Raw genomic sequence first — 12,500 nt, 5'->3', positions numbered from 1 at the left:
TTGCCGCCGACCGCAACCGCTGGCGACCGCTCGACGCGTGTCCAGAAACCTAATCGTAGGAAGGCGGCCGGCATAGCGTGAATACGAAGAGTATTGCAAAGAACAGTTCCGCTGCCTGTAGTGATAACATTAAGGCACATAGGATGTACTCCAGGCGTAACCGGTGCAGCTGGTAAAACAGTAGATACCCTACGCCCATGCCACAGGGGATGGTTAGAAACACGGATAGAATCACTTGCCAGCCTGAAATGGAAAGCGTCAATTAATATTGGTCATGGGTACCTTCCGTTTTGCTCGCTCGCCGAATGTTTTCGCGCGTGTGTGCCGCACTATTCGACGAGCGGCAGGTCAAATTGGCCAGCCCACTGGGTGACAAACTATTTATAAACGTGTGGCCCCATCGCCGGGTAGGAGAGTGCCGCGCGAGATACCTACCATGGTCGCTGAGACTGCCCCTTCGGCCGAGGATGATGCGTATCGTTTCGACCAAGCAGAGCGCCACCAGGATGCTCGACTCACGTAACAGTATATGATCGGGGTACTTCAAATTTACTGCCTTCAGGGTGAGCATGCCGAGTTCGCAGGTAGCGAACATCCCGAAGTAGAACGAGTTAAGGTACAACAGGATTTCGTACGTTAGGCTAGGATTACCCATTTTGCTATGGCGTGGCCGTTACTAGGCAGCCACCGCAACCGTGTTTGTTTGCCGCCTTCGCGTTGCGGGGGTGGCGGCCGTGCCCGGGATGGTCACTGTAGGCAACCGATCAAGCAGCACCCCTCGATGATTCGCGGGCTACCAGAACTCTGCATCACCGGGCCCCACAGCTTCGACGGTGGACCACTTTAATAACCGCGACCGCTACACCCACCGGGGGAGTGTTTCCGGAACGTGTCCCGCCCGCTACCGTAGCACACCGCGAAACTCTCTCGTTTTCGCGGCGAAATCAATTCTTTCCCTAACTAATTTAGCTACTGTTGGAACTGAGTTTTTCTCCCCCAGTTCTTGAGAAAAAAGTTTATTTTTAGCACAGCGCTGCGTTCTAAAGCAGGCCGTTTGACAGTTGGGTTGTTGGCCCCCGTGGCCTGCCCTGCGGGGCGAATCGCAACCCGACCGAACCGAGCATAGCACGACATTTTGTACCTTTCTTGGTGAACGCGGGGTGTGGGCAGCTACATTTTATTAAATGCAACTAAATGGAACCAGTTAATTTTAGAAAATTGTAAACATTAAAGCTCTTGCTAAAGCGCACACGTTGGCCGACGTTAGCCGGACAGCAACCAAATTAAAATTGAGGCGATAAGTGCAGGTCAAACATTTTGCTCGTACGCTCAACGTTAACCTAGCTTTAGCGTAGTGTTTTCTATCATTTTCTAGTTTTGGACCAAAAAGGTATTTCCAAAATATTTTCCGCGGGTAGAATTTCGGCCATTTCGTCCAACATAGGTGCTTATTCTGTAACTTTCGATTACGATGGCCTCAGGCGTTCGATGATTCATGCGAATTTCGAAACGTTTCGAAAACAATAAACAATTCAAAATGACAGTTTGAAGTAAAAAAACTGTGAATTAACTTGTTTTTTTCGGTATAAAAACGACTTAACCTTTGTAATAATAGTATACGATTAGCAGAAAGAAATTATTGATGCACAATCAGGACGCTATAACTGTTTTTCAGATGCTCGATGCTCGATGTAAACAGAACGCCAGCTGTCGACCACAAAAATGCACTCGACATGCAGGCGATCGTGAACACCAAATGAACACAAAATGAACCAAATGAATCGAACGCCTGAGGCCATCGTAATCGAAAGTTACAGAATAAGCACCATAATCGAACCTGGGTTACCAACCATGTTACCTGGGTGCGTTACCTCACAAGTCACTGCGGTTCTTATGCGACCCGTATGCGACCAGCGATGGAAGAATAAATGCTCCGTGTGTTCTGAGCGTTCTTTCCCTTCTGGTCACCTTCGCAGGCGGACGTGGTTTTTGGTGACGGTGACGCGCTCGGTTAAAAGGGAAGAAAAAAGTTGGAATCCTGCAGAATTTTCTCTAGTGCGTGCCTGGGAGGTCTTATATAATTTCCGGTGAAAGAAAGTGCAGTGTCGTGTGAATAAGGCCATCGAAGTGAAGGACAAAATCGTGCCCAATGATGAATCCGGTGGTGAAGCAGGAAATTAATGGTTCGCCCTTGCCACAGCGTGTTCCACAGCAGCAGCAGCAGCAGCATGTTGGTGGTGATGGTGGCGGTGGCGGAGGTATTCCGGGTGGCAATCAGCCTGGTGGCGGAGGCAACGCGAGTGGCAGTGATCAGCACGGTCCCGGTGGTCCCGGAGGTCCCGGAGGAAAGGGCAACATGAATCGGAATAACCGAAATAATAGCAAAAATCGGCTGAGCATGCCTAACCGTAATCGTGGTCCGGGTGGCATGGGAATGGGAGGTGGCGGCGGCGGCGGTGGCGGTGGAGGTAATATGGGCCCCGGAAATAACCGGCCAGGAAATAATGCGGGCAACAACATGCAGCAATCGCCACAGCAGGGCGGAGGCGACGATTCTGGCCCAAATCCGCACATGAACCGTGGCATGCATCGCGGAAATCGCGGGGGAAACGATGTAAGTAAAATCTGAGTTTCGCTGTTTCCAAGATGGCGACTTTTTGTCGCGGCATGGGTTGAGCTGCAAGATGGCGGCTGATAATTTCTGGCTAGCTTGGATTTCGTGGATTTTGCCTTGATCCTTGAATATTTTCCTTATTCTTTTTACTGAGAAAATATGTTTGAATATGAAATTATGTATGAAATTTGAAGAAAAGTGAATCGTAGTACGCCTATTTTAAAATGATTAACCTTTGAAAGGCACGCGGCGGAAAACCATGTGCGTTATCGGGTTATCGCTGTGCAACATGAACAACTCCCATTCCACATGTCTAACCTCTCTCTATCGCCTCGCCGTTTTATCCACAGATGGATAACAGCTTCGTTGATCGTCGTCGTGGCGGTGGAGGGGACGGATATTTTATCAACGAGAAGCTTCGTTTGCTGCAGGGACCGCTGCTCGACATTCCAGCGATTGAGGCACAGGAGGCTAAGTTTTCCGGCCGCAACCGTCTGTACGTGGGTAACCTCACAAATGATGCGACGGAAGAGGAGCTGATGGATATGTTCAAGCCGTTCGGTGAAATCAGCGAGGTTTTCATGAACAAAGAGAAGAACTACGCCTTTGTGCGTGTAGATTACTTCTCGAACGCCGAAAAGGCGAAACGGGAGCTGGATGGTACATCGCGCAAGAACCGTGTTTTGCGTGTTCGCTTCGCACCGAATGCTACCGCCATTCGCGTCAAGAATCTGACCGCGTACGTAACGAACGAGTTGCTGTACAAGGCATTTGAGGTTTTCGGACCGCTCGAACGTGCGGTGGTGCAGGTGGACGAACGTGGCAAACCCACCGGCGAGGGAATTGTCGAGTTTCAGAAAAAACCGGGTGCGGCAGCTGCGATCCGGTACTGCACTGAGAAGTGCTATTTCCTCACTTCCTCCCTTCGTCCCGTTATCGTCGAGCCGTATACGTACCAGGATGATAACGATGGTCTGCCCGAGAAGTCGCTCAACAAGAAGCAAAACGAATTCATCAAAGCTCGCCAGCTTGGGCCACGGTTTGCGGAGACCGGATCATTCGAGTACGAGTATGGTCAGCGCTGGAAGCACATGCATGACATGTACCGGCAGAAGGCCGAAGCCCTAAAGCGTGAGATGATCATGGAGGAGGAACAGCTCGAGGCGAAGATGGAGTTCGCTCGCTACGAACACGAAACTGAGCAGCTGCGTGAACGTGAGTATTGTTCCTGTTGTGGTTAAATATCTGATAAGCAAGCAATGAAATGTTAAAAATTTATTTATTTCCTTTTTACCGGATCTATAGAACTTCGCCAGCGAGAGATGGATCGTGATCGCCAGAAGGCGGAACTTGAAATGAAAGAGCGCCAAGTGCACGTGGCGCGACAACGTAATGACATGCAGGTCAAGACCGAGATGGATGAGATGACCAACAGAATCAAGCGTTCGGATGAAGAGTTGGACCGCAGACAGAAGGAAAATAATATGTTCATGAAGGTATGTTGCAAATAGACATTTATTGTAGAAGATGCCATTTGGAATCTCCAAATATTGATCTTCGAATGGCACGTTTCAATGTCAACCAACAGAACCAGCAGATGAACTTCATGGACCAGCAGCAGCAAATGAATGAAATGGGTGGAATGGGTGGAGGTGGCGGCGGCGGAGGCGGTGGTGGTGGTGGTGGCAATGACAATCGTCGCAACTTCGACATGAACCAAGGACCGGGCAATGGCAACTTCATGGTATGTCCGCTTTTTTCTTATTCTAAATGTATCGTGAAGTATTTTGTTTTGTTTTCCGTCTAGAACAGCTAACTGTAGCTCCGCTTTTCTCGTCTCGTCTGTGCGCTTGTCACAAGTCGGACAGAGGCGGCAGTTTCATGCGGCAATGTATTCCAAACATTTACTGATTCGCGTGCTTTGAAGGATTTGCTTTATTGCTCGAAAAGCGTTTTACATTTTTCAAGCAAAACAATTTTTTCGTCGACATGTGGACATCAACAATCCTATACGTATTTTTCTGCTACCATCCTCTCCAGCACGGTGTTGCTGTGTTACTGATGGCTTCCTCATGTATAGCGTGACAGTTTCGGAACTGTTACTTTTTCTTATGCTTGCAACGATTATAGGCAATGGCGGTAGTGAACGGAAAGAACGAATTTCTCTGGGGATAGCTGATACTTGTTTAGGCGTAACTCGCATGTTTTACCACTATTGGGAGTCATGGTAATGGTACAGTCATGGTATGGGATATAAAGCATCTATTGCCACCGAAATGTGCATTAGGCGCGATATCGTTGATTCATTAAAGATTCACCGAACTTTATTTAAATGTTAGGTAAGTAATGGATGAAATGGTTTTGAGCTAACGAAATCATTTCTTTTTCCATGGCGCAATGCCATGGCTGCTGTTTTTCAGCTGATGTGTATCAAATAATTATAGATACAATAAGGGGGTTCAAGGACTTGTCAGTTTTGTTTTTCAATATGGAGCTGAATAATTCTTGCCGGGGGTGTATCAGAACGATGATTCATTATCATTACTCGAATATTTCGAAGTAATATCTTTAAGATCTATGGAACTTTCCTATATTTAATGGGATTTATTCGCTTTCTCTGTAAAAAACATGCTGACTATGATACACAAAGCATAAAATGTTCGAGAAAATGCATCTCGTCATGTCATGTTTCTACAATATTCTGGCTTTATCTACGGAAAGATTTTACGTTACAGGGGTCCTCGTTAATATTTATTATTGATCGAATTTCAATATTCTGAATATGAAAGAAATTTGGAATGCAAGACACATTTAACAAAGGTATTCGGATATTCCTGAAGGAGGCAACTTTCTCCGACACACACATTGAGAGATTCAATTGAATTTCAATTCAATATTAAATGCACAAAACATTGAATTCGAACGATGATTATTCGAAAGTTATAAGATGCGGGAATTCTAACTAAAGAATGCTGTTTGATACGATCATGTATGCTAACGAGTTTTTAGGAATATAATTGATGAAAAAAATATTATTTGCAAAACACATAGATCAGGGGTCTCAAACTCGCGGCCACGGGCGTATATTGTACGGCAAGAGAAAAGAAATATGGAACTATAAACATATTTTCGCTCATTCTTTACTATATGAAAAGAAGCTATAAAAGGCAGCCGAAAAGCAATTGGCTGGTACAATTGTGTGTAGCATAACAACATCAGGCATGGTTGTTCGATAAGATGTAAAGTTCTCGACGATTGGATGATCGCGTATTATTCACATGATATGTACATCCTAAACCACCGTAATTCGTACGAATTCAATGCGTTGCTCCATAGTGAGTTCTCTATACGCAAGTATTGCTCAGCGTTGTGTCGACTTCTACAATTGTCCCTCCTTCTCACTTGCAGCAAACATCAATTTGAGAATGCATATGAAAGAAGAGGGAGGGTTTGAGAGGTTTGATTCTAGTCGCAGCAATTTACATCCTTACATGCAAACGATAATATGGAGTAGATTTTTCACTCTTTCAGCGTTCACACTACGAGATTATGTGGAGTTCCAGATAAAATGGCAATTCTTTAGTATTTCATTTGTCACCTTTGCATAAAGTGTTAATGTACTGTTCGGAGTTACAAAATCACACAGCAACCATCGCACAAACATCATGAAGCTAAAAGGAAATCTATATAACTCGCTATTAACTTGCGATAATGCTGAGATAAGATTCCCGAGGCGGGAATACGAGTACTTTTCATAAATTTGACCAAATAATCTCGTATCCTCGTAGTTCTTGGGAATTTCTTCATACTAATGCTTCTGCCAACATCCTATCGCTAATTACTTGTATCAACTGTTGATCTTTATTAGCTGAAGCTATTCTCAACGACTTAAATTTATTCATACATTTTTTTTACTTCATCCCCAAACATACTATGCTCCATAGTTCGCCGGGACATTGATAATATCATAAGGTGATCCTTTACTTCACGGGCCGGCCGTCTGCCCGATGTGAAGGTAATTCAATTTATTATCAAATTAGTATGGATTGCATCAAAATGAGCTACAGTTAAAATGCTTGCTCTGCTAAACTACCGTGACAGTGACTGTTGATTCGTGATAAGTTAAGAATATTTAGGAATAACATTAATTGTCTAATTCAATGCAACACAAATGTTTGGCCGTCAATAATGTTGAGGCTATGAGCGATATTTCACAGATCCTCAAAAATTGCCCGGAAGGATAATATTTCATACATTATGCTACTCGACCGGCTCGCTTCGACGTTAGCTGTCCGCGAAGGGGTCACCGCGTAGTTTTGCAAATTAATATTGACTGAACCGCTTAATCTTCATATTGTTATAACTATTACCAACATAACATACATGATTTTTTTGTAATAGTTTTTTCATTCTCTTTAGTCATATGGAGGGATAGAAGATGCAAACTGAAGTAGAGATTTGGGAACGATGAACGATTTTAGTAAAGACATGAGGATTGTGTCGTGATTTAGCCTTTATCAAGGCTTAGACCGAATCTTTGGATCTTCTACTCGTTTCTTCTCCTATCGGAGAAGAGGATCTTCATTCAACTCACGGAGAGCTGTATTTCTATTTTCTTATTAATATTGCGTTGGATCATTGTCCTGTCTGGGTACCTCGATGATCCAGTTTACGTTAAAGTGTGGGCAGTTTAGGAAAATATTTGTATAGCATAAGAAAGTGATGTGATGATACTTGGGGAGAAGTATCAGTCGCAGAAAACTGTCTCTCCATGAAATATGAAAGCTTTAAACATTACGCCAATTAAATCACTACCGTCGCCATATTCGTTGCAAGCATAACATCTGTTGACAACCTCCAGTTGTGTACCGAATGTATCGTCGTCGAAGGTGTTCGGTACAATCGTCTATTCTGCAATATATTTCAGGATGAAAATATCGATTCGATTGAAGATGATTTCTATTTGTTGTTATGTTCAGTGATGAAATAATTTTGATCCGTGAAAATAATTGTATAATCATATGATGAGTGGCAATCCCTTCTAGCAGATGCCTTCTACCATTGTTCCAGCATAATATTATATGAAGAACACTCATTCAGATCGCTACCTATTATCTTATGCCAGTTTGTTTCATTGTGGAACTTATGGTTCCGCTGATTTTCGAAGAGAGATTCGTCCCCGCCTATTTCTTATTTAAGCTCATTTCGTTTACAAACGTGACGTACAAATAGTTATTGAGATCAATCAATATTTTCATTCCTGTTTCTTTCATTTGTTGTGAACTTGAACATACAGAAGAACGTGCAAACCAACACCCTCCCCCTTGCTTTGTTACGATGGACGCTTGTTCATAGTCTCTATGCATAGATCACTGATCAGCGGAATCGTGCGGAGAGTAAATGTAATTTTGATGCAGATCGAAACGATATTGCTTACTATAAATCTGGCCCCCAAAATCCATAAAATCTAGTTAAAAAAATATTTCCCGGCGCTGAGTTTCCTATCATTCGATACATTTGTCAATCAGCGCCCTCTCATTCTTCATTAATCGAACGCCTAATTTTATTCCAAACAATACATTATTATGATCCTGCTATATAGGAACCAACCGTCAGAGATTACGATCATGGTCAGAACCGACCTTCTCGGTTTGACGATGGACAGCAGCAGCAGCAGCAGCAACAACAGCAACAGGGAATGAACCAGCACCAGCAACAGCGATCCAACGATTTCGGCAATCGTAACAATTGGATGAATAATACACCAAACCGTCGGCTTAATAATGATGATTTCCAGAACAAGCGTAGACGCTTCTAAGCTACTTTTGCTTTATGCTAAATGTGTGACAAGCCACCAACGCTACACTTCTAAGGATATTTGGAATCTGGCGGACTTTATTTATTATAAGGGAAAAACGGCTTGTTGTCCGTTGATTGAATTTATTTTTATTTCCTTATCATTATTCCTTGCTTTAGCACTTCAACTTGTAGATGTGCGTTCTGTTCGATAGAACAAATAATGTCTTTTACACAACTACTGCGTGTGTAAAGTGAAACATAAGATCTTGGAATAATGAGCGTTTGAAGATGATCAACACTGAATACTCCAAGGAGATCGTGTGAAAAGTAGTTCTATGTTGTGTTGTTTTCTTAAGACACGGCACAGCAGACACCTGCGACTAATCTTTTAATTTACTCATCTAGTATTTCGACGATGTTATAATGACAGGATGACGGGACGTAATCACTGATATGATTATGAAGAGACAGTTGATAAAATTGTCAATCAAACGAATAAGAAATGTACAATATATAATTGAAATGGGTTAAATGCGCAACAGTGTATGATTATTCACACAGATGTATTTCCACAAATTAGCTACGTAAGGTAATACGGTCATCGCAGCGAGTTATTGATCAATGAAATTTCTTTTAAATGATGTTAGTGACGAAATGCCCGTAACACAACGCAATCTTATTTTATCATTGGGAAATCTAAACAAGGTTTCCAACTGATGAACACAACACTATTCATGTACCATGATCATTAAGAAAGCCGCATCCATTCAATAATAGTGTACAATTGTTCCTTTTACAGTAGTAGCATAAATTATGCCATAAATGAAGCAGAACATTTTTGTACGCCATCTACAGTACAGTTATCCATCATCAAAAAATCGATCTTAGTGAAAGGAATGTTGAAAAAAAGACTTCTTTATGGGTTCGAATATTGCAAAATTTAAATGCAAATCACTAAGTAATAGTAAATCTTTTCGCGGAAATGAATATTTTTTTACACCGTTGATACTGAATAATTCAAATCGCTATGTTGATCCACGGTCAATTTACCATCCATTTTGCAATAGAAAGGTCCGTTTTTTTAACAAATGCCCTTGGACAAACCCGTGCATTGCAAGCTACAAATTTAATGCACGATTTAATGCTTTCCATTGAGTTAAAGTATGTGTGTGATTAAGATAAAAATCCTAAAATGTCTCAAAATACAAGTAATGCAATATGCTATATTTTAAATATAAGGATTCTCTAAAGAATAGACCTTTTGAAGCAGAAGTTTGTTGTATTTTCTAAGCCCGCCCCAAATGTCCTCTTCTTCAAACAAATGCAATGTGAGAAGCATCTTTTATTTTATCTTTTCGCTCATGATTCTAGTAATAATTGATATTAAATTTCAAAGGAGTAACTGTTTATTTTATAGGTTTTGGCTATCACGATTATTGATGTAAAATTTTGCTCTTATGTCGAATGATTAAGCTTCAATTTTTTTTTTCTAAGACTAACATCGTGCCTCTTGATTTGTATTCGTCAATTTGTATTTCTGTGCGCGTGTTAAGATTGTTAAGGGCACCTCTTTTTCAGTTGCAGATGGGTAGGTAGGAGGAGAGTTTTGTCATGATTTTAGTTTTGTTTTTCATTCAAACATTTTTTGAGTGTTAATTATCCTGTGTAGTTTAGTTTTTCTTCCAATTTGGTTCATTGCTTCCGTTTATGTAATTTTGTTTGATTTTCAAATCGATTTTTTTTTAATTTGTAAATTTGAGTCACAAATATTCTCTTTTATCATTGTGGTTTGGTATCTAAATTATGAAATAATCGTTATCTAAGTTTTTGTCAAGTCGAGTTTGTGAGTCGAAAGCAAGAATTTGCGCCTGATTGGTCCAACATTCAAATCATCGTTTGGCATCGGAATGGTTGTGGAATGTGCAATCTATGTAGTGTGAAATTCTTCAATGAATGTGTTTCTGTCCACCAGAATAATCCCTTCAAAAAAGAACGGATTATTCAATGTTTTGTATCGTCGCGTAAGTTGGGGAGTTGTGGAGGAGAGAAGATACTGCGTGTCGTGGCTGTGCTGCGAGGGAAGAAAGTCCGCTTATTCCATTTGTTGGAGCCATCATCGGAATATGGAAACGCAAATCGACTGTGGTATAAAGACGTCTAATAAGGGGTCCCCCAGAGACTCCTGATTCGTTAGCTTCAATATCTATATGTCATTGGATGAATTCTTCTACACGTTTGCTGAAAAAAAAAAACAACAAAACATTTAAAAAAGTATCGAGTGCCCCTTCAAGAGTATATTAAGAATCCATCGTCATCACTGCGGCTGCGAGGCTACCAAAGCTTAGCCGAGGTGTAAATTCTTCTCTTCACATGTCGGAAGACATGAATGTCACTTCTTGCATCTCGCCGCTGGTGCGCATTCACGTACGTTTGAATATAGGTAATATATATAATATTTGTATGTGATATTACAAAAAACATTTCTTTTTTTACTTTTAAGAACAGCACATTTGTTTCTCTTTTCTCGAAGAAGTTGTATTAAAATTATGTGTCGGATGAATGATGTTTCGATTACCAATGCAAACGGTGTATCGTTTAGCTTTAGTTTCACAGTTTTGGGCAAAAGATATTTCATCGATTGAATATGTTCACATCATCTTTACTGTCATATAGGTCAAACGAAATTGGTACGCCGGGATAAAGAAAAAGTCACAGATTTATTTTTATATACCATTACCACATTGTTTTATGTACCACAAAACCAACCAGTACTAGTCGTCGTTGAATATGTTGTCAAAGCATATCTTGGCAGTTATAATGCTGATGTTTTGTGAGTCATAGTTTTTGATACTTCATCAGAACGTGATGAATATTTGTTACATTATTGACCGCATTTTGACTTTCACTACAGTCAAATGTTTGTCACATTGAACGATAAATTTATGAAATGTATCGGTTTTTACATAGTTTATCAATTTTATACGCACATTTATAGCTTTCTATCATCAGAATGATCTACGGCTTAGATTTAGAGCTGCATTTATCTTGGTGTGCATTTCGACTTGAGACAATTTTTAATTTTTTTTGTTGTTCGCTTCGATAAAAAATGCTTGTTCTCATTCTATTGCATCTTGGCCATAATTAATTTGAATTACTTATACTTTTAAGAAAATTGAGTCAAAACTAATTGCTTCAGTTAGATCAGCCGCATCCGGTTTTGACAAGAATGGTTTGATATTTTGTTCTGTCCCGGTTAATTAAGCCATGTGCGTGTCGATTCATATGGATGAATTCTTATCAATAAAATTATCAATAGGACTATTCAGCACATGCACTATTTAAAAAAATCACTTCAACTGCAGTAGCGTTTTTGGTATGCTCTTCATGACGCAAAGTTTTTTATTCGAAACATAATTTTGTTATCGCCGTTCAAAGAGAACTCTTTGTATAATATGGTAGTAGGAATGGAACTATATACATAAATGGTTCGGCTATCTCGTAATCGTAAACGAAGCTGAAATAGCTTCTATGAGTTGATATAAATCGAGGTGATCCAACACGGAAATGAAACGAAGAGGAGATACGTTATTCTTGATAAATTGTTAATGACTGAATAAGTCAATCATCCCTATTAATCGAGGGTCTGATCGATTCTTTATGGGGGGAGGGTTTCAAATGTTTCCCAACTATAAGAATAATTTTATATGCTGCTTCTCGAGTGCACTGATACATATAAGTCGAGTTATCAGTATTCTGTTTCGCGTTCCAGCCCAGCCATGTTATGAGAGAATATTATTGTATTTGAGATTCTTCTCATACAATTAAATAGCGGGCTGGCAGGAAAAGTAATTGAAGAGATATTCTATTGTTCAACGGTTCATTCTTTTAAATATGTGCTTTTTATATAACCAATTAACATGATATTTTGTCTTCTATTTCATCTTCCCTATAACGTTGAAACGTGCGACATTGGGCACATACGATTTTTGTTGAACAGTTTCAAACTACGGTTTTAAATGAAATCATGACACGCGTAAATCGACAAGCAGCACCTAAGCCGCAGCGCCACAACGCAGGAAAGCCTACA

The 12,500-nt window shown here is 40.8% G+C and overlaps 2 protein-coding genes across 4 annotated transcripts in view; one reads left to right on the top strand and one right to left on the bottom strand.

Moving 5' to 3' along the window:
- The window catches only part of LOC126570036 (transmembrane protein 216-like), a 2,364-nt gene extending 1,356 nt beyond the window's left edge, over window positions 1-1,008 (bottom strand). Inside the window, exons 1-2 of the mRNA XM_050227487.1 lie at window positions 436-1,008; window positions 1-243 (exon numbers count right to left, since the gene is read on the bottom strand). The exon at window positions 1-243 is cut by the window's left edge and continues 1,356 nt beyond it. Of these exons, the coding sequence (XP_050083444.1) occupies window positions 50-243; window positions 436-655 (414 nt within the window). The 5' untranslated portion in view covers window positions 656-1,008 and the 3' untranslated portion in view covers window positions 1-49. The remainder of the gene's footprint in view (window positions 244-435) is intronic.
- Window positions 1,009-1,969: 961 nt separating this feature from the next.
- The window catches only part of LOC126572347 (hrp65 protein-like), a 13,133-nt gene continuing 2,602 nt past the window's right edge, over window positions 1,970-12,500 (top strand). For 2 of the 3 annotated variants that reach the window (XM_050231582.1, XM_050231579.1), the window contains exons 1-5: window positions 1,970-2,614; window positions 2,965-3,829; window positions 3,920-4,110; window positions 4,203-4,358; window positions 12,411-12,500. The exon at window positions 12,411-12,500 is cut by the window's right edge and continues 42 nt beyond it. In XM_050231582.1, coding sequence (XP_050087539.1) covers window positions 2,150-2,614; window positions 2,965-3,829; window positions 3,920-4,110; window positions 4,203-4,358; window positions 12,411-12,500 — 1,767 coding nt within the window. In that variant the 5' untranslated portion in view covers window positions 1,970-2,149. Of the gene's footprint in view, window positions 2,615-2,964; window positions 3,830-3,919; window positions 4,111-4,202; window positions 4,359-8,216; window positions 9,686-12,410 lie in introns of those variants that run through there. The other variant, XM_050231581.1, reaches the window with a different exon arrangement.

The sequence above is a fragment of the Anopheles aquasalis genome, chromosome 2, assembly GCF_943734665.1.
Source record: "Anopheles aquasalis chromosome 2, idAnoAquaMG_Q_19, whole genome shotgun sequence".
Taxonomy (NCBI): Eukaryota; Metazoa; Arthropoda; class Insecta; order Diptera; family Culicidae; genus Anopheles; species Anopheles aquasalis.
The sequence above is the reverse complement of the archived record's forward strand: the minus strand, read 5'-3'. Positions and strand labels throughout refer to the sequence as shown.